Here is a 23161-nt window from a genome sequence, read left to right as displayed (position 1 = left end):
AAGGACACACCACACTACCACAAAACACTCTGTGATGATCCTAACTTGGCATCAGGACATCAGTGCATTACACTGAAGTGTGATCACATAGTGGGTTCTGAAGGACATGCGGCATCTGCTACGTGGGGGTGACGTGACCATTAACACATTCTTAGCCAAAGATAACTGCAGCGGTTGGAAATGAATGTTTGGAAAAACAGTAGCAGGCTAGCAGCAGTAGTAGTAGTGCCTGGCCTGCCTGCAACAACGGAGGGGGAAGCTAGCCAGGAGAGGGGTCAGAGACAGGGGCAGGGAGGAGGTGACTGACTACAATGTGGGCACACCCTGCTGCCAGCCTTTACTGGAAGCACCAAGCCAGCTGTGCCCTCTGGCTTCCCTTCCATGACACATTCAGAGGATGCCTGGTCCCTGATATGTTTGTGCTGCCTTGAAATGATCATGCAATATAAGCACATTTATATGATCTGTTATGAACAGGGTTCTTAAAGGAAGTGTAACCAAAAGCTTAGATGGTATCCTTTGGAAGTGTAGAGATACTTAGGATGAATTAATACATCACAATCTTACTGGAATGTGGAGTTCACAGGTATTCACAGTAATACTGTAGAGATTACACAATTAGGAGCAGTTTAAGGGAATAAATGGCCTGCTTCTACTGGTTTTTAAAGGTTTATTAACTACAAACACCACTGTAATAACCTAAGTATAAAACAGGGACGATCTATATTCATAACAAGTAAAACTAAATGCATGCTCTTCAACCGATCGCTACCTGCACCTACCCGCCTGTCCAACATCACTACTCTGGACGGCTCTGACTTAGAATACGTGGACAACTACAAATACCTACGTGTCTGGTTAGACTGTAAACTCTCCTTCCAGACCCATATCAAACATCTCCAATCCAAAGTTAAATCTAGAATTGGCTTCTTATTTCGCAACAAAGCATCCTTCACTCATGCTGCCAAACATACCCTTGTAAAACTGACCATCCTACCAATCCTCGACTTTGGCGATGTCATTTACAAAATAGCCTCCAATACCCTACTCAACAAATTGGATGCAGTCTATCACAGTGCAATCCGTTTTGTCACCAAAGCCCCATATACTACCCACCATTGCGACCTGTACACTCTCGTTGGCTGGCCCTCGCTTCATACTCGTCGCCAAACCCACTGGCTCCATGTCATCTACAAGACCCTGCTAGGTAAAGTCCCCCCTTATCTCAGCTCGCTGGTCACCATAGCATCTCCCACCTGTAGCACGCACTCCAGCAGGTATATCTCTCTAGTCACCCCCAAAACCAATTCTTTCTTTGGCCGCCTCTCCTTCCAGTTCTCTGCTGCCAATGACTGGAACGAACTACAAAAATCTCAGAAACTGGAAACACTTGTCTCCCTCACTATCTTTAAGCACCAACTGACAGAGCAGCTCACAGATTACTGCACCTGTACATAGCCCACCTATAATTTAGCCCAAACAACTACCTCTTTCCCAACTGTATTTAATTTATTTTGCTCCTTTGCACCCCATTATTTTTATTTCTACTTTGCACATTCTTCCACTGCAAATCTACCATTCCAGTGTTTTACTTGCTATATTGTATTTACTTTGCCACCATGGCCTTTTTTGCCTTTACCTCCCTTCTCACCTCATTTGCTCACATTGTATATAGACTTGTTTCTAGTGTATTATTGACTGTATGTTTGTTTTACTCCATGTGTAACTCTGTGTCGTTGTATCTGTCGAACTGCTTTGCTTTATCTTGGCCAGGTCGCAATTGTAAATGAGAATAAATAAATAAATAAAAGGTAAAATAAAATAAAATAAAAAATTAATTGGGTGGTTCGAGCCCTGAATGCAGATTGTCTGACAGCCGTGTTATATCAGTTTACCCCTGTAATAACCTTCTCTAGCACACACCATAGATGAGACCTAGTCTGGTTAACTATAAAACAGGGATGATCTATATTTAGAACATAGGTCAAATAATAAGGCCTATAAGCAAAACTATATTTTACGATAAAGAATATGGCATGCCATAACTTCTGTCCCTGATCTACATTTCTGAGAACTGTGAAAAGGCCTACTACTGTACACAGACTGTCTGAATGACCCAGGTGATAGCTGATACATCTTGGTGAATGCAGACAGCTGGTTGAGCTCAAAGAAGAATGAACATAAGAATGAAATACAGTGTTACCATGACACCTAGTGGCAATAACATTGCCTAGGGCAGAGACAGTATTCATCATTTGTGAAATTGAGATTGAATTTGACTGACCAGGGTTTCAGAAATGTAATTGTTTAAACCATTATATTTCAAAAGAGGCAGTATTTCTCTGAGAATAAATAGTAACAATCCTACACTACAGATGCATGCATTCAACAGTTACTTTTCTAAATGTCTGTGTTGCAGCCAGCAACTGTCATTCGTTAGTGTGACAAACTCGCTTGCAGGGTGACGTCAAGGAGAGATGGGCAGTATTTCTGTATTTAAAATACTTCTGAGTATTTTGTCATTTGAATTACACTGGGCTGAACTATACTCCAACGTATTTTGAATTCTCAAAATAAAAAAGACAATTATTGAAAAAAATGATATGGTTATATGCTTCCGTCTTGCAGTGTGGGCAAACAGTCTGCCTGTTCTCTTCCACGGTGGAGGGGAAATAGCAGCACGAAGAAGGTAGTGCTAGGGCTAGGCGTGTGGAGTTAGTTTCGACTGGAGAATATGGTAATTCCAGGAATTTGATTGGCTTAGGCCACCCAGTAAAGGGGAAAGCAGTAGCCTTAACTCCGGGAGAGATGGATCTGTCAAGCATGTGCTACTCTACTCAAGCCTGACCGTCTGCATAGCGTAGGTAGCTAGTAACAGCCTAGTGGGCTAAACGCCTAGCTGTAGTTAGCACTTTTTTTAGCCAGAGAGCACCGCAAAAAAATCCCACATGACCATATTACAGAGAATAACAGAATGGTCAGCCTACCCATTGAGGGCGCTTTTAAGCTAAACGAGGGGAGATGTAATATTACCAAGGGCAGAGATAACAGAATGAGCTATGTGTGCTGGCCGACGGTAACTTTGTAGCTAGTCCTGGCGTTAGCTAGGTAGTGTTCACCTCTTGGGCTAATAGACTAGCTGTTGCTAGCACCCTGTTAGTGAAAGCTATTGCTAGCACCCTGTTAGTGAAGACAAAGCATGTGTCCTAGGCTAACTTAGTATCAAAAGTATCATTGTTCTTTTTTTTAATTTTTTATATATATATATATTTTTAAAGTATCCTTGTTCTCTAGTGAAAAATCAGTGCATAGCACGTAGCGCAAGGTGGGCTAGTTGGGTACAGAATATATCTGTATGGCGCTAGTTTAGACAGGAGACTGAGAAGAAGCACACTTCCTTTCGGTAAAAGTACTCAACACTGGACGAGACGCTGTAATCCTGCTAGTTAAGCAGGAAAACGGATTCAAGTCATGCTGAGGAGTGCTTAAAGAGCTTGGGATCTCCATAACGAAGAAAATTAGAATGTCAGAGGGCTGGACCGTGGCACTTATAAATCACATTTAAAAAAATATATAATCACATGCGCCGAATACAACAGGTGTGGACCTTATCGTGAAATGCTTACTTAAAAGCCCTTAACCAACAATGCAGTTTTAAGAAAAATAAGAGTTAAGAACAATATTTTGGAATCCTACTGACAATGCCCCGACGAATTAAGGCTGTTCTGAGGGCAAAAGGGGGTGCAACTAAATTAGGAAGATGTTCATAATGTTTTGTACACTCCATGTATAAGATGGGCCTAAAATAGTGTATAAGAGATCATACAAAATATTTTGCGGATGATGTAAAAAAATATGTGTTGGTCTGATGTGGTTAAAAGGAGCATCCAGACGCTGCACTTGATGCAATTATGAAATTGCTTCTTCCAATTACTGATAAACATGCAGCTGTTAAGAAACAGACTTTTAGAACTGTTTGGGCTCCATGGATTGATGAGGATTTGAAAACTATGGTTGAAAGAGATGGGGGAAAGGAGTGGCTAATAAGTCTGGATGCACATCTGACTTGCTGACTTCCTGGAAATTGAGAAATTACGTGATTAAACTCAACAAAAATAAAATAAACTGTATTATGAAGGTAAGATAAATGATATAAAGCCACGTTGATGGTTTTAAACAGAAGCTTTTCACAAAGTCTCTGTCTGATCCAGCTGACTAATGACCATCTCAGTGTCTGCAGCTTCTCTGCTCAAACTCTCTCTGAGACTTTTATACTGCCACACATGAATATTCATAAACATATCTTAGGTGAGACAAAGGTGTTGTCTAATCCTGCTAGGGTGGAAAAATATCTACTGTATCTGTAGTGAAGAAACCAGATATCTCACTCTCGTACTGTATCACAAACACACCTGACACACCCAAATCAAATTGTATTTGTCACATGCGCCTGTCACGCCTGCTCCCGCTCCCCCTCCCTGGTGCTCGAGGGTGCCAGGCTACCCGTCATCATACGCACCTGTTCACATCATTACACGCAGCTGCGCTCATTGGACTCATCTGGACTCCCTTACTTTGTTGATTGCCCCTTCATATATGTCTGCTCCTCTGTGTTGTTCCCTGTAGTAGCATTGTTTGTCATGTTTATGTCCAGACACTGTTCCAGTCTCATTGCAAGTCCGTCTATATTAAATGGTTCACTCCCTGTACCTGCTTCTCATCTCCTGCGTTGAGCCTTACAGAGCTGAATACAACAGTGAAATTCTTACAAGCCTTTAACCAACAATGTAGTTTTAAGAAAATACCCCCCAAAAAGTAACAAATAATTAAAGAGCAGCAGTAAAATAACAATAGGGCAATAGTCTGGGTAGACGTTTGATTAGATGTTCAGGAGTCTTATGGCTTGGGGGTAGAAGCTGTTTAGAAGCCTCTTGGACAAACTTGGCGCTCCGGTACCGCTTTCCGTGTGGCAGCAGAGAGTCTACAGTCTATGAATAGGGTGGCTGGTGTCTTTGCCAATTTGTCGGGCCTTCCTCTGACACCGCCTGGTATAGAGGTCCTGGATGGCAGGAAGCTTGGCCCTAGTGATGTACTGGGCCATACGCACTCTGTAGTGTCTTGCGGTAGGAGGCCAAGCAGTTGCCATACAGTGATGCAACCTGTCAGAAAGCTCTCGATGGTGCAGCTGTAGAACCTTTTGAGGATCTGAGGACCCATGCCAAATCTTTTCCTTCTCATGAGGGGTAACAGGTTTTGTCGTGCCCTCTTCACAACTGTCTTGGTGTGCTTGGACCATGTTAGTTTGTTGGTGTTGTGAATGCCAAGGAACTTGAAGCTCTCAACCTGCTCCACTACAGCCCAACAGATCCGAATGGGGGCATGCTCAGTCCTCCTTTTCCTGTAGTCCAAAATCAACTCTTTTGTCTTGATCACGTTGAGGGAGAGGTTGTTGTCCTTGTACCACACGGTCAGGTCTCTAACCTCCTCCCTATAGGCTGTCTCATCGTTGTCGGTGGTTAGGCCTACCACTGTTGTGTCATGGGCAAAATTAAGGATGGTGTTGGAGTCGTGCCTGGCCGTGCAGTCATGAGTGAACAGGGAGTACAGGAGGGGACAGATCATGCACCCTTGAGGGGCCCCCGTGTTGAGGATCAGCGTGGTGGATGTGTTGTTACCTACTCTTACCACCTGGGGGCAGCCAGTCAGGAAGTCCAGGATCCAGTTGCAGAGGGAGGTGTTTAGTCCCAGGGTCTTGAGCTTTGAGGGCACTATGGTGTTGAGCGCTGAGCTGTAGTCAATGAAAAGCATTCTCACATAGGTGTTCCTTTTGTCCAGGTGTGAAAGGAGATTAGAGATTGCATCATCCGTGGATCTGTTGGGGCGGAATGCAAATTGGAGTGGGTCTAGGGTTTCTGGGATAATGGTGTTGATGTGAGCCATGACCAGCCTTTCAAAGCACTCATGGCTACAGACGTGAGTGCTACGGGTCGGTAGTCATTTAGGCAGGTTACCTTAGTGTTCTTGGGCACAGGGACTATTGTGGTCTGCTTGAAACATGTTGGTATTACAGACTCAGACAGGGAGAGGTTGAAAATGTTAGTGAAGACACTTGCCAGTTGGTCAGCGCATGCTCGGAGTACACGTCCTAGTAATCCGTCTGGTCCTGCGGTCTTGTGAATGTTGACCTGTTTAAAGGTCTTACTCACATTGGCTGTGGAGAGCATGATCACACAGTTGTCTGGAACAGCTGATGCTCTTATGCATGTTTCACTGTTACTTGCCTCGAAGTGAGCATAGATGTTATTTAGCTCATCTGGAAGGCTCATGTCACTGGGCAGCTCTCGGCTGCGCTTCACTTTATAGTCTGTAATAGTTTGCAAGCCCTGCCACATCCGACGAGCATCGGAGCCGGTGTAGTACGATTCGATCTTATTCCTCTATTGATGGTTTGTCAGAGGGCATAGCTTCCGGGTTTGAGTCCCGCTCCTTGAAAGCGGCAGCTCTACCCTTTAGCTCAGCGTGGATGTTGCCTGTAATCCATGGCTTCTGTTTGGGGTATGTACGTACAGTCACTGTGGTGACGACGTCATCGATGCACTTATGGATGAAGCCAGTGACTGATGTGGTGTACTCCTCAATGCCATCGCAAGAATCCCGGAACATATTCCAGTCTGTGCTGGCAAAACAGTCCAGTAGTTTAGCATCTGCTTTATCTGACCACTTTTTTTATTGACAGAGTCACTGGTATTTCCTGCTTTAGTGTTTGCTTGTAAGCAGGAATCAGGAGGATAGAATTATGGTCAGATTTGCCAAATGGAGGGCGAGGGAGAGCTTTGTACGCGTCTCTGTGTAAAGAGTAAAGGTGGTCTCGAGTTTTTTCCCTATGGTTGCACATTTAACATGCTGATTGAAATTGGGTACATTTTAGTTTCCCTGCATTAAAGTCCCCGGCCACTAGGAGCGCCGCCTCTGGATGAGCCTTTTCCTGTTTGTTTATGGTGGTATACAGCTCATTGAGTGTGGTCTTAGTGCCAGCATCGATCTGTGGTGGTATGTTGACAGCTACGAAAAATACAGATGAAAACTCTCTAAGTAGATAGTGTGGTCTACAGCTTATCATGGGATACTCTACCTCAAGCGAGCAAAACCTCAAGACTTCCTTAGATATCGTGCACCAGCTGTTGTTTACACATATACATAGACCGCCACCCCTTGTCTTACCAGAGGCTGCTGTTCTATCCACACACACAAAACAAGTACACACACAGACTTGAACAAAAACACTAAAGTGTGATACTGTTTTTATACTTGTTGTGCATGATACAGTATACTGAAGGGGTTTGAAAAAAACATTTTGCGATGCACTTGGACACATCATCAGTGGGTTCATGGAGTGTTTCGGGTCCTTCAACTTCAGAAACAATAAATAAATGGGTCAAACAAAACCCGGTAAATACCAGCATACCGTGTATAAGCACTACAAGAAACAATTACCGACAAAGGACATGGGGTGGAACAGAGGGTTAAATACACAATGAAATTGATGGAATTGGAACCAGGTGTGATGGAAGACAAGACAAAACCAATGGAAAATGAAAACAGGATCAGCGATGGCTAGAAGGTCGGTGACTTCGTCCGCCGAACGCTGCCCGAACAAGGAGAGGGACCAACTTCGGCGGAAATCGTGACAACTTAAGCTCAACCATCCAGCGGGAGACCCACCGATCCTGTAGAGGAAGGCATATCAGAATCAGAATCATAAACCCCTGAAATGCCAATGCTACCTGGGTAATACTCTGATGCGTACCCGGAGCACCCAGACTGATGTGCAAATAGTATGTCAGGGGTTTGGGTGCTATGACAGTAAAATATGCACTTCCGTTATACTGATAATTAAAGAGCTATACCAAGGGACTTTTATTTACAAAATTGCTTATGAATGATTTGAATAAATGTCTTATGACTGTTGTAATGAATGATACTGATAAATTCATGTTGTGACTGTTGTAATGAATGATACTGATACATTCATGTTGTGACTGTTGTATTGAATGATACTGATAAATTCATGTTGTGACTGTTGTTATGAATGATACTGATAAATTCATGTTGTGACTGTTGTTATGAATGATACTGATACATTCATGTTGTGACTGTTGTATTGAATGATACTGATAAATTCATGTTGTGACTGTTGTAATGAATGATACTGATAAATTCATGTTGTGACTGTTGTTATGAATGATACTGATAAATTCATGTTGTGACTGTTGTTATGAATGATACTGATACATTCATGTTGTGACTGTTGTATTGAATGATACTGATAAATTCATGTTGTGACTGTTGTTATGAATGATACTGATAAATTCATGTTGTGACTGTTGTTATGAATGATACTGATAAATTCATGTTGTGACTGTTGTATTGAATGATACTGATACATTCATGTTGTGACTGTTGTTATGAATGATACTGATACATTCATGAAGGTGTTGTGACTGTTGTAATGAATGATACTGATAAATTCATGTTATGACTGTTGTTATGAATGATACTGATACATTCATGTTGTGACTGTTGTTATGAATGATACTGATACATTCATGAAGGTGTTGTGACTGTTATATTGAATGATACTGACAAATTCATATTATGACTGTTGTATTGAATGATACTGACAAACTCATGAAGGTGTTACGACTGTTGTTATAAATGATACTGATACATTCATATTATCACTGTTGTATTGAATGATACTGACAAACTCATGAAGGTGTTACGACTGTTGTTATAAATGATACTGATACATTCATATTATCACTGTTGTATTGAATGATACTGACAAACTCATGAAGGTGTTACGACTGTTGTTATAAATGATACTGATACATTCATATTATCACTGTTGTATTGAATGATACTGACAAACTCATGAAGGTGTTACGACTGTTGTTATAAATGATACTGATACATTCATATTATCACTGTTGTTATAAATGATACTGATACATTCATATTATGACTGTTGTATTGAATGATACTGACAAACTCATGAAGGTGTTACGACTGTTGTTATAAATGATACTGATACATTCATATGATCACTGTTGTATTGAATGATACTGACAAACTCATGAAGGTGTTACGACTGTTGTTATAAATGATACTGATACATTCATATTATCACTGTTGTATTGAATAATACTGACACATTCATGAAGGTGTTATGACTGTTGTTATGAATGACACTGCAACACTCATGAACTGTTATGTATACCCCATTAATATGATGTGTTACCTGTGTGTGGATGTGTGTGTCTGTCGTTCACCCATCCGTCCGTTCGTCTGGACCATATCTATTCATGCCAACATTCCACAACTTGTCATGACAATCATGTTTGTTAGCATAAACAGGTCTGGTACTCGGGCTGATGTGTGCATGTGTGTGTGTCTGTATGTATGTGTGGGTGTGATGGTGTTTGACTGAATAGGTTACCTGTTCAGAGAGGTATTTGTCCTATGACAAAGACTGCTTCCTTGACTGGAAGGACACCTTCCAAAGAATATAGACTCAGATTCTAGGTTGACATTTGAACTATTCATATTTGTTTAAAATCATTTTAATCATTTTAACCCACCTGAGGAGGAGCACTATGCCTGAGACTGCTTTTAGCACATCTTCTATGGAAATGGACATTACCCTTTTAACCCCTAATAAAAAACAACTTTGTTAATGCATGTCATCTAAACATGTATACTTACCTGGAATGGCCTTCTAAACATGTATACTTACCTGGAATGGCCTTCTAAAACATGTATACTTACCTGGAATGGCCTTCTAAAACATGTATACTTACCTGGAATGGCCTTCTAAACATGTATACTTACCTGGAATGGCCTTCTAAAACATGTATACTTACCTGGAATGGCCTTCTAAAACATGTATACTTACCTGGAATGGCCTTCTAAACATGTATACTTACCTGAAATGGCCTTCTAAAACATGTATACTTACCTGGAATGGCCTTCTAAAACATGTATACTTACCTGGAATGGCCTTCTAAAACATGTATACTTACCTGGAATGGCCTTCTAAACATGTATACTTACCTGGAATGGCCTTCTAAAACATGTATACTTACCTGGAATGGCCTTCTAAAACATGTATACTTACCTGGAATGGCCTTCTAAAACATGTATACTGCTAGGAGGGCAACAACCCAGCAGCAGGACCGCTACCTCCGCCTTTGTGCAAGGAGGAGCAGGAGGAGCACTGCCAGAGCCCTGCAAAATTACCTCCAGCAGGCAACAAATGTGCATGTGTCTGCTCAAACGGTCAGAAACAGACTCCATGGGGGTGGTATGAGGGCCCGACGTCCACAGGTGGGGGTTGTGCTTACAGCCCAACACTGTGTAGGACGTTTGGCATTTGCCAGAGAACACCAAGATTGGCAAATTCGCCACTGGCACCCTGTGCTTTTCACAGATGAAAGCAGGTTCACACTAAGCACATGTGATAGACGTGACAGAGTCTGGAGACGCCGTGGAGAACGTTCTGCTGCCTGCAACATCCTCCAGCATGGCCCTGGGTTCCTCCTAATGCAAGACCTCATGTGGCTGGAGTGTGTCAGCAGTTCCTGCAAGAGGAAGGCATTGATGCTATGGACTGGCCCACCCGTTCCCCAGACCTGAATCCAATTGAGCACATCTGGGACATCATGTCTCGCTCCATCCACCAACAGACTGTCCAGGAGTTGGCGGATGCTTTAGTCCAGGTCTGGGAGGAGATCCCTCAGGAGACCATCCGCCACCTCATCAGGAGCATGCCCAGGCGTTGTAGGGAGGTCATACAGGCACGTGGAGGCCACACACACTACTGAGTCTCATTTTGACTTGTTACATCAAAGTTGGATCAGCCTGTAGTGTGGTTTTCCACTTTAATTTTGAGTGTGACTCCAAATCCAGACCTCCATTGGTTGATAAATTGGATTTCTATTGATCATTTTTGTGTGATTTTGTTGTCAGCACATTCAACTATGTAAAGAAAAAAGTATTTAATAAGAATATTTCATTCTTTCAGATCTAGGATGTGTTATTTTAGTGTTCCCTTAATTTTTTTGAGCAGTGTATATATGTTTTTTTTAAAAAAAAAATAAAAAAGATATCTCACTCATAACGAGACAAACTATATCATATTAAATTATTGATATTGGTGCCCCAAAGAATCCTGCTTGTGCTACTGCACACTCCTTAGTTACAACAGACCCAGAAAGTTGTAGCTTACGTTCTAATAGATAGCCTACAATAGATATATATTTCTGGAATGTTCATTGAAATTGCTGCAGGGTTTTTATTTGAGCTAATCAGACATATGAGGCAGACACACAGCCTACATCATCATGTGGTTCACATTGGTTGAGAGTTCAGAAGAGGGTGAGTAAAGAGAGAAACCTGAAGGGAGGGTAAGCACCAGCTACTTAAATTGTTTTTGCAGAATCTGGGGGGAGGAAAGGGGCAGTTACCAAACAATGGACTTTTTAACACTTCTGAAACGTGAGCAAACTGATTTCCTGTCTTGTATTTTGTAGGTACTGGTCCTGGTGAGCCTAATGGTGACAGAAGGGAGAACTGTGCCATGCTTTGGACGCAGTTACGAGACCAGGAATGAAAAGGTGTCTGCTGCAGGGCTACCCTGGATCTGTGGGAAATATGCATATGGAATCATATAATCTATGCATTCACACACACAGAGACAAACATGCACACACACACACACTCGCGCACACACACACATACACGTGCACACACACACACACATAGGACACATAGGACTGTACCTCTACTGTGAGTTCATATGTTACTGGCTGGGATCATAGGACTGTACCTCTACTGTGAGTTCATATGTTATTGTCTGGGATCATAGGACTGTACCTCTACTGTGAGTTCATATGTTACTGGCTGGGATCATAGGACTGTACCTCAAATCAAATCAAATCAAATCAAATTTTATTTGTCACATACACATGTATACACAGATGTTAATGCGAGTGTAGCGAAATGCTTGTGCTTCTAGTTCCGACAATGCAGTGATAACCAACAAGTAATCTAACTAACAATTCTAAAACTACTGTCTTATACACAGAGCAGCATACAGTAGATGGTATCGAGTACAGTATATACATATGAGATGAGTATGTAGACAAAGTAAACAAAGTGGCATAGTTAAAGTGGCTAGTGATACATGTATTACATAAGGATGCAGTCGATGATGTAGAGTACAGTATATACGTATGCATATGAGATGAATAATGTAGGGTAAGTAACATTATATAAGGTAGCATTGTTTAAAGTGGCTAGTGATATATTTACATCATTTCCCATCAATTCCCATTATTAAAGTGGCTGGAGTTGGGTCAGTGTCAATGACAGTGTGTTGGCAGCAGCCACTCAATGGTGGCTGTTTAACAGTCTGATAGCCTTGAGATAGAAGCTGTTTTTCAGTCTCTCAGTCCCAGCTTTGATGCACCTGTACTGACCTCGCCTTCTGGATGATAGCGGGGTGAACAGGCAGTGGTTCGGGTGGTTGATGTCCTTGATGATCTTTATGGCCTTCCTGTAACATCGGGTGGTGTAGGTGTCCTGGAGGGCAGGTAGTTTGCCCCCGGTGATGCGTTGTGCAGACCTCACTACCCTCTGGAGAGCCTTACGGTTGAGGGCGGAGCAGTTGCCGTACCAGGCGGTGATACAGCCCGCCAGGATGCTCTCGATTGTGCATCTGTAGAAGTTTGTGAGTGCTTTTGGTGACAAGCCGAATTTCTTCAGCCTCCTGAGGCCTTCTTCACGACGCTGTCAGTGTGAGTGGACCAATTCAGTTTGTCTGTGATGTGTATGCCGAGGAACTTAAAACTTGCTACCCTCTCCACTACTGTTCCATCGATGTGGATAGGGGGGTGTTCCCTCTGCTGTTTCCTGAAGTCCACAATCATCTCCTTAGTTTTGTTGACGTTGAGTGTGAGGTTATTTTCCTGACACCACACTCCGAGGGCCCTCACCTCCTCCCTGTAGGCCGTCTCGTTGTTGTTGGTAATCAAGCCTACCACTGTTGTGTCGTCCGCAAACTTGATGATTGAGTTGGAGGCGTGCGTGGCCACGCAGTCGTGGGTGAACAGGGAGTACAGGAGAGGGCTCAGAACGCACCCTTGTGGGGCCCCCGTGTTGAGGATCAGCGGGGAGGAGATGTTGTTGCCTACCCTCACCACCTGGGGGCGGCCCGTCAGGAAGTCCAGTACCCAGTTGCACAGGGCGGGGTCGAGACCCAGGGTCTCGAGCTTGATGACGAGCTTGGAGGGTACTATGGTGTTGAATGCCGAGCTGTAGTCGATGAACAGCATTCTCACATAGGTATTCCTCTTGTCCAGGTGGGTTAGGGCAGTGTGCAGTGTGGTTGAGATTGCATCGTCTGTGGACCTATTTGGGCGGTAAGCAAATTGGAGTGGGTCTAGGGTGTCAGGTAGGGTGGAGGTGATATGGTCCTTGACTAGTCTCTCAAAGCACTTCATGATGACGGAAGTGAGTGCTACGGGGCGGTAGTCGTTTAGCTCAGTTACCTTAGCTTTCTTGGGAACAGGAACAATGGTGGCCCTCTTGAAGCATGTGGGAACAGCAGACTGGTATAGGGATTGATTGAATATGTCCGTAAACACACCGGCCAGCTGGTCTGCGCATGCTCTGAGGGCGCGGCTGGGGATGCCGTCTGGGCCTGCAGCCTTGCGAGGGTTAACACGTTTAAATGTCTTACTCACCTCGGCTGCAGTGAAGGAGAGACCGCATGTTTTCGTTGCAGGCCGTGTCAGTGGCACTGTATTGTCCTCAAAGCGGGCAAAAAAGTTATTTAGTCTGCCTGGGAGCAAGACATCCTGGTCCGTGACTGGGCTGGGTTTCTTCTTGTAGTCCGTGATTGACTGTAGACCCTGCCACATGCCTCTTGTGTCTGAGCCATTGAATTGAGATTCCACTTTGTCTCTGTACTGAAGCTTAGCTTGTTTAATAGCCTTGCGGAGGGAATAGCTGCATTGTTTATATTCGGACATGTTACCAGACACCTTGCCCTGATTAAAAGCAGTGGTTCGCGCTTTCAGTTTCACGCGAATGCTGCCATCTACTGTGAGTTCATATGTTACTGGCTGGGATCATAGGACTGTATCTCTACTGTGAGTTCATATGTTACTGTCTGGGATCATAGGACTCTACCTCTACTGTGAGTTCCTATGTTACTGGCTGGGATCATAGGACTGTACCTCTACTGTGAGTTCATATGTTACTGTCTGGGATCATAGGACTGTACCTCTACTGTGAGTTCATATGTTACTGTCTGGGATCATAGGACTGTATCTCTACTGTGAGTTCATATGTTACTGTCTGGGATCATAGGACTCTACCTCTACTGTGAGTTCCTATGTTACTGTCTGGGATCATAGGACTGTACCTCTACCCTGAGTTCATATGTTACTGTCTGGGATCATAGGACTCTACCTCTACTGTGAATTCATATGTTACTGTCTACGATTATAGTACTGTACCTCTACTGTGAGTTCATACGTTAATTTCTTACCTTGTTAGAAATGTTGACTATTAATTTCCTGGTCTTGTAATCAGTAACTTTTGGAAATGTTGATCCTTTGCAGACGACTGAGCAACTACTGTGCTGTACATCAGTGGAACGAGGAGGAGAGCCATTGGAAACACCTTCGAGGCAACATAAAAGTAAATGAATGGTCCAAAATGGAAATGGGAAAGGAAATGGAGGATGAATTTGTTTGTGGCTTTTCCAGATAAACCAGGATGAGAAGGAAGAAAACAAGGTTGACAGCCTCCTGGTTCATTGAAATGACGTGGAAACAACGTTGATACAACCAGTTTGTGTCCAGTGGGTATCACATATAGTAAACCCCAGACTGACTGGACGGCTCTCAAGTTGAGAAGGTGGTTGACCATGGAGATGTCTGAGGACATTGTTTATGCCAATGAAGACGTTAGAGGAAAACAAAGTGTTTCAGGGGACCATTTTTATAATAGAGGAGACGACATCTATGAAGACATTTATGAAACTCCAGACACCATCAAGTTTAATGACTTCAGAAACAAGACTGAGGTTACCCCAAGGAGCAGACCAGGAGCTAAACTCTCAGGTAATGTCCACACAAACGCACGCGGGCACACACGCACGTACGCACACACGCACGTACACACACACAAATCTCCTTTATGTGTCCACAGAGTCTGAGCAACCAGAGAAGAGACCTTTAAGAGCTGCAGCAGTGTGTCTGGGGCTGCTGAGTGTTCTCCTACTGTCTGGGATCATAGGACTGTACCTCTACTGTGAGTTCATATGTTACTGGCTGGGATCATAGGACTGTACCTCTACTGTGAGTTCATATGTTACTGGCTGGGATCATAGGACTGTACCTCTACTGCGAGTTCATATGTTACTGTCTGGGATCATAGGACTGTACCTCTACTGTGAGTTCATATGTTACTGTCTGGGATCATAGGACTGTACCTCTACTGTGAGTTCATATGTTACTGTCTGGGATCATAGGACTGTACCTCTACTGTGAGTTCATATGTTACTGGCTGGGATCATAGGACTGTACCTCTACTGTGAGTTCATATGTTACTGGCTGGGATCATAGGACTGTACCTCTACTGTGAGTTCAAATGTTACTGGCTGGGATCTGGGATCATGAGGTTACTGGCTGGGATCATAGGACTGTACCTCTACTGTGAGTTCATATGTTACTGGCTGGGATCATAGGACTGTACCTCTACTGTGAGTTCATATGTTACTGTCTGGGATCATAGGACTGTACCTCTACTGTGAGTTCATATGTTACTGTCTGGGATCATAGGACTGTACCTCTACTGTGAGTTCATATGTTACTGGCTGGGATCATAGGACTGTACCTCTACTGTGAGTTCATATGTTACTGTCTGGGATCATAGGACTGTACCTCTACTGTGAGTTCATATGTTACTGGCTGGGATCATAGGACTGTACCTCTACTGTGAGTTCATATGTTACTGGCTGGGATCATAGGACTGTACCTCTACTGTGAGTTCATATGTTACTGGCTGGGATCATAGGACTGTACCTCTACTGTGAGTTCATATGTTACTGTCTGGGATCATAGGACTGTATCTCTACTGTGAGTTCATATGTTACTGTCTGGGATCATAGGACTGTATCTCTACTGTGAGTTCATATGTTAATTGCTTATAATATTGTTATATGTTTTGGCTACTAAACACCTGGTGTTTTACTCAGTAACTTTAAAATGTTTTGATTCTTTCAGATGACAGAGTATATAACAACCTGACTGAGGAGAGGGACCAGTTACAGACCCGTTACAACAACCTGACTGAGGAGAGAGACCAGTTACAGACCAGTTACAACAATCTGACTGAGGAGAGGGACCAGTTACAAACCAGTTACAACAATCTGACTGAGGAGAGAGACCTGTTGGTTTGGAGAGCTGGTATTTATTTTTGTTCTGCACTATATATTTAATTACTCATTAATATCTAGTCCAGTGAATCGTGATGTATAACATGTGGCATGTATTGCTATTATTATTGTTAGTATTATTATTATTATTGTTACTGTTATTATTAGTGGTAGTAGTAGTATTGTAATAATAATAATAATAATAATAAGTATTATTATTGGTGCTATTTTTTAAATTATTATTGCTATTATTATTATTTATGCTAATTTTATTATTGTTAGTATCATTATTTTTTATTTTATTGTGTTGTGTTGTGAAACAGAGAGAAGCGGTTGTCCTGTTGGGTGGAGGAAGTTTGACTGCAGCTGTTACTTCCTCTCCATCGTGTCTAAAACCTGGGAGGAGAGCAGACAGGACTGTCTGAATAGAGGAGGAGACCTGGTGATCATCCAAAGCAGAGAGGAACAGGTGAGATGCTCTGTTGCAGGTCCATGCTGTTTGTTTCAGTGTCTGAATGTTGTTAGTACATTGATTATACTCCAGAAAGATTTATAAAAATCACATTTTCTAATATAATTAAATCTGTTAGTAGTTGGATGTATTGTACCTGTTGCTGATATGGTTGTTGGTAAAATGGGTGCATCAGTAGGCTCTATCTCAAATCATTCCGGTCAAAACACAAAAAATGTGTTTCCAAACACCAGCAAGAAAGTTATAATACCAGATCTATATTAGGTCATATCTAGATCTAGCTATTGTTAGCTAGTTAGCTAGCTACAGGAGGAATTAGAATGATGAAGATTTGCAGCACATCACACAATACATTACCTTTCACATACACTTTAAAAGCAATGACGTTTTCATCTTAAAACACATTGTATAACTCATTCTAACTAGCTAACGTTACTAGCTATACATGTTGTTGGTTTGCCATGAACATATCATCTCGGTTCTAATGTGTTGTTGTTTTAGTAAGTTACACCCTTCTTCCTATTTATGATTCGCTGACACAAGAGCTCTCAATACCTTTTCATTGGATCTGCAAACTGTCCACTTGTGTCAGCGAATCATATAGCTATAATTTCATAGACATTTTGGAGATCCAATAAAAATGTATTGAGATTGAATGAAATCTGAAGTAGGGTTGGACACACTAACACAACAACACATTAGAAGTGAGAACTGTGATATTCTCACGGTTAGCCTGTTCCCAGACATTACTAACATCTGGATGTGGGAACTCCTCTCAGGCCTGCTAAGTTAGGTTAGCTCACGGCAAACGAAAAATAAAAATACAGTGCATTCAGTAAGTATTCAGACCCCTTGACTTTTCCCACATTTTGTTTGTACAGCTTTATTCTAAGATATGTATATTTTTTAAATTTCCCTCATAAATTTAGATACACGTTTTTTTAGTAAATGTATAAAAGACTAAACTGAAATATTACATTTACATAACTATTCAGACCCTTTACTTAGTACTTTGTTGAAGCACCTTTGGTAGCCTTAAGTCTTCTTGGATATGACACTACAAGCTCGGCACACTTGTATTTGGGAAGTTTCTCTCATTCTTCTCTGCAGATCCTCTCAAGCTCTGTCAGGTTGGAGGCCACTGTGTTCTTGGGGACCTTCAATGCTGCAGACATTATTTGGTACCCTTCCCCAGATCTGTGCCTCGACACAATCCTGTCTCGGAGCTCTATGGACAATTCCTTTGACCGCATAGCTTGGGTTTTGCTCTGACATTCACTGTCAACAATTGGACCTGATATAGACAGGTGTTTCCCCTTCCAAATCATGTCCAATCAATTGAATTTACCACAGGTGGACTCCAATCAAGTGGTAAAAATATCTCAAGGATGATCAATGGAAACAGGATGCACCTGAGGTCAATTTCCAGTCTCATAGAAAGGGTCTGAATAGTTATCTAAATAAGGTATGTTTTTTCATTTTTAATACATTTGCAAAAATGTCTAAAAACCTATTTTTGCTTTTTCATTATGTGGTATTGTGTGCCAATTGATGAGGGAAAAAAGTAATTGAACCTCTCTAGGGGGTGTGGGACGCTACCGTCCCACCTGGCCAACATCCAGTGAAATTGCAGAGCGCCAAATTCAAAAACAGAAGTACCCATTATAAAAAAATCATTAAACATACAAGTGTTATACATCGGTTTAAAGATTAATTTGTTAATCCAACCACAGTGTCAGATTTCAAAAATACTTTACTGCGAAAGCAAGCCATGCGATTATCTGAGAACAGCGCCCAGCAGACAAATCATTAAAAATAGTAACCAGCCAAGTAGAGGAGTAACAAAAGTCAGAAATAGCGATAAAATTAATCATTTACCTTTGAGGATCTTCATATGGTTACACTCACAAGACTCCCAGTTACCCAATAAATGTTTGCTTTGCTCGATAAAGTCCCTCTTTATATCCAAAAAAACTCAATTTTATTGGCGTGTTTTGTTCAGTAATCCACTGTCTCTAAACATCCGGTGAAATTTCAGAGCGTGAAACTCAACAAAATGCTCTTTGTTCCAAAAGCTTAAAAATCTACCTACAACCATAAAACATTTCAAAATCCAAAATGAAGCCCAAAAGCTTTGCCATTATGTGAGATCGTGGAATTTGTGTTGACCTATGCACGCATTGCGCCTTTTGCTTTTCAATGATACTCACATTTTTAATTGCACCTCGTCTTACGTTGGTTGAGCTCCCTCCATTTCATTCCATAATTATTTACAGACAATGTAGTAAACTATAGCCTAATCATATTGAAGTTAATTTCCTTGGAAAGAGAACTGCCACGTGATTCTCCTCCCATGAATAGGCAGCCTACTCTATTTCATTGAGACCACACATACAGTGAGCTCCAAAAGAACAGCAACAGTGACACATTTGTTGTTTTGGCTTTGTACTCCAGCACCTTGGATTTGACATTGAGACCGTTTAGAAATTACAGCACTTTTTGTACATAGACCCCCCTTTTTAGGCAACCAAAAGTATTGGGACGAATTCATATGTGTATTAAAGTACTAGAGACGTACATTTTTGGTCCCATATTCTTAGCCATCGGTGATTACATCAAGCTTGTGACTCTACAAACCTGTTGGATGCATTTGCTGTTGGTTTTAATTGTGTTTCAGATTATTTGGTGACAATCGAAATGAATGGTGAAAAATGGTAAAATGGTAAATAATGTATTGTGTCATTTTGGAGACACTTTGTAAATAAGAATAGAATATATTTCTAAACACATCTACATTAATGTGGATGCTACCATGATTACGGATAGTCCTGAATGAATCGTGAATAATGATGAATGAGCAAGCCTACCGCCCGCTCCCACCCGCAGCATGAAAAATGCCTACCGCCCGCTCCCACCCGCAGCATGAAAAATGCCTACCGCCCGCTCCCACCCGCAGCATGAAAAATGCCTACCGCCCGCTCCCACCCGCAGCATGAAAAATGCCTACCGCCCGCTCCCACCTGCAGCATGAAAAATGCCTACCGCCCGCCAGCATGAAAATGCCTCCCACCGCAGCATGAAAATGCCTACCGCCCGCTCCCACCCGCAGCCATGAAAAATGCCATGAAAAATGCCTACCGCCCGCTCCCACCCGCAGCATGAAAAATGCCTACCGCCCGCTCCCACCCGCAGCATGAAAAAACCGCCCGCTCCCATGCAGCATGAAAACCGCCCGCTCCCACCTGCAGCATGAAAATGCCAGCTCCCATGCAGCATGAAAATGCCTACCGCCCGCTCCCACCCCAGCATGAAAAATGCATGCATGAAAATGCCTACCGCCCGCTCCCACCAGCAGCATGAAAAATGCCAGCTCCCACCTGCAGCATGAAAAATGCCTACCGCCCGCTCCCACCCGCAGCATGAAAATGCCTACCGCCCGCTCCCACCTGCAGCATGAAAATGCCTACCGCCCGCTCCCACCTGCAGCATGAAAATGCACCGCCCGCTCCCACCTGCAGCATGAAAATGCCTACCGCCCGCTCCCACCCGCAGCATGAAAATGCCTACCGCCCGCTCCCACCAGCAGCATGAAAAACCGCCCCTCCCACCTGCAGCATGAAAATGCCCCGCCTCCCACCTGCAGCATGAAAATGCCTACCGCCCGCTCCCACCTGCAGCATGAAAAATGCCTACCGCCCGCTCCCACCTGCAGCATGAAAAATGCCTACCGCCCGCTCCCACCCGCAGCATGAAAAATGCCTACCGCCCGCTCCCACCTGCAGCATGAAAAATGCCTACCGCCCGCTCCCACCCGCAGCATGAAAAATGCCTACCGCCCGCTCCCACCTGCAGCATGAAAAATGCCTACCGCCCGCAATGATCTGTCGGTGCAGCCCTCTACTCAACACATCCTGTGGAATAAGCACATTCATAACTGTTTTAGAACACCTCAGGTTAATGTAACGTTACTAAAGGTGTCTGTACACACACTATAAAGGTATATGACATGGTTATGATGCCTACCGCCCTCTACTCAACACATCCTGTGGAATCAGCACATTCATAACTGTTTTAGAACACCTCAGGTTAATGTAACGTTACTAAAGGTGTCTGTACACACACTATAAAGGCATATGACATGGTTATGATGCCCATCATGCCATTTCATTTAGTAATGTGACAGAGAGGTTGGTTAATTATAAAACGCCTCTATAATACCCTTTATAAAACTGGTAATCTATAACACACTTTACACTATTTAAAATGACTTACGACAGTTTGACACATTTTAAAATGTATGAAGGCTTAACGAATGCATGAATAAGGACACCTACAGTGAAGTGTTTTGACTCAGTTGCGACCCGTTTTGGGGTTTCAAAACATTTCTTTAAAACCTATATGATCTGTGCAGTTCTAGGCAATATTCAGTTGAAGCTACACCACCAGAGAGCTAATCTAAGGTTGATTTATATGGTTTAGCCAGTTTAAAGTTGCTGTATGGCATCACATTATTGATGGGGTTTTATACTGTACATATAATGTTAAATAAACCTGAATCTGAACCGTTCATTTAGGAAATGCTCTTTTACCATTTAAACAGGACCACATAAAAACGTTTAAGGTGATGTCCTGGATTGGTCTGACTGATGAAGATAGTGAGGGTCTCTGGACGTGGGTGAACAACACACAGCTAACTACAGCAGAGTGAGAGATGTGTCCATATGGTCCTGAATTCAATCACAGCAGACAATAGATTTTCAGATTTTTAAACACTTCTGTAGAGTGAGCAAACTTGTTTTGTGTCTTGTCTTGTCTTTGTAGGTACTGGCATCCTGATGAACCGAATGGTGGAAGAGAGGAGAACTGTGGAATGATTCAGATGAATTATGATGCCTGGAATGACACCTCGTGCTCTGCAGCGCTCCCCTGGATATGTGAGAAATATGCATATTGTTAGGTTCTAAAAGAACCTAGTAAAAGTCACGACGATTAGTTAAACTTTAACCAAGTTTATTCACCCATTGGGTCATACAATTGCATAAGACAAAGACATGGTTCCATCAATGGTAGTATATATACACCCCAATTTGGCTGACGTCCTCCTCTCTAAACGTAACTTCCTGCCTAGCAAAAAATATGTAAAGTGATGAGGGTAATAAACTATTACTTCTCCTTTACCATGACCTTCACTAATCCACAGCTCGCCACCATTACCAGTCACTGCAGTCATGTAATGTCCTCTACTCAGGACCTCCCACATCCCCCTGGCTCCTATCCAACCTTCATTGACCCAACCATATAAATTCCTCCTACAGATACCCCTTAACTTCTGGTGTAGAAACCAGATTATGGCACTCCTCATGTCTCTAGCATAACTGATGATTAACAATATTTAAAGTTTAGAAATCCCAACCCATCAATATGCTTAAGAGACGCAGCTCATATAATCTATGCGTGCAAACACGGCCTACCTGAGTGATCTAGTTGAACCGCTCTACTCAGCAACGACACCATGTTGTTTGGCCAGTCTGTAAATGACAGTCGTCTCTATGAGCTCATTCACAACGATCATGTCACTCTCTGTATCAAACCTGCTGTCTCCCTTCCACCACATCCTGAACAGTGAAGTCATCATTACTTAGTCTGAGCTGACCAAGGACTGTACACACGCTGACACTTTATTTATACACTGCAATTGAGAAACGTTTGTCGACATTGTTAAGCCATAGAGTAGTTTGTTGTTTTATGCTTTTATTTTGCTTTGTCAGTTTATTTTTTGATTGCTGTTGAGACAACTTTTATCACATGTGGTTATGTATTTCTTGACCTGCCTTATGATATACTTTAATACTGTATGCTGTTTTTTAGTCTTGTGCAAATAAAAGGAAATACATCAATTCAGATAATTGCACTGTTCCATTATATCCACACTATATTAGAGATACATGCCAGAGTCTGGTGAAGCGGTCCAAACTCCTGACTCTAGACCACACATGCCCCCAGAGTGTGTCTACATCCTTTCTGACCCTCTCTATGGTTATCTCCCAAACTTTATATTCATCCGTTCTGTTATAAAAAATTATACAAGACATTTCCCACTGACTGTGAGAAACTCTAGCTCCTCCACTCTGAGGTAATGGAAACACATCTCCAGTCCTGTGTAGAGTAGATCAGATAATGGT

General features: G+C 42.5%; 1 protein-coding gene across 3 annotated transcripts; it reads left to right on the top strand.

The window, feature by feature from the left end:
• The first annotated feature begins 14692 nt into the window (after positions 1-14692).
• Positions 14693-22885, top strand: LOC115122083 (CD209 antigen-like protein C). Of its 3 annotated transcripts, XR_010461250.1 has the most exons (7): positions 14693-15191; positions 15280-15381; positions 16356-16538; positions 16831-16976; positions 18333-18444; positions 21580-21683; positions 21801-22885. XR_010461250.1 is itself a non-coding variant. In XM_065010670.1 (6 exons), the coding sequence occupies exons 1-6, from the start codon at positions 14996-14998 to the stop codon at positions 21934-21936; spliced, it is 867 nt and encodes a 288-aa protein (XP_064866742.1). In that variant the 5' UTR covers positions 14695-14995; the 3' UTR covers positions 21937-22885. The 3 variants fall into 3 exon arrangements, 2 of the variants coding, with proteins under 2 accessions (XP_064866742.1, XP_064866743.1); XM_065010670.1 differs by lacking the exon at positions 18333-18444 and having other exon boundaries at positions 14695-15191; XM_065010671.1 differs by lacking the exons at positions 15280-15381; positions 18333-18444 and having other exon boundaries at positions 14695-15191.
• The last annotated feature ends 276 nt before the right edge of the window (positions 22886-23161 follow it).

This window comes from Oncorhynchus nerka, linkage group LG26 (genome assembly GCF_034236695.1).
Source record: "Oncorhynchus nerka isolate Pitt River linkage group LG26, Oner_Uvic_2.0, whole genome shotgun sequence".
Lineage (NCBI taxonomy): Eukaryota > Metazoa > Chordata > Actinopteri > Salmoniformes > Salmonidae > Oncorhynchus > Oncorhynchus nerka.
Note: the sequence above shows the minus strand (reverse complement) of the source record. Positions and strands in the feature narration are given on the sequence as shown.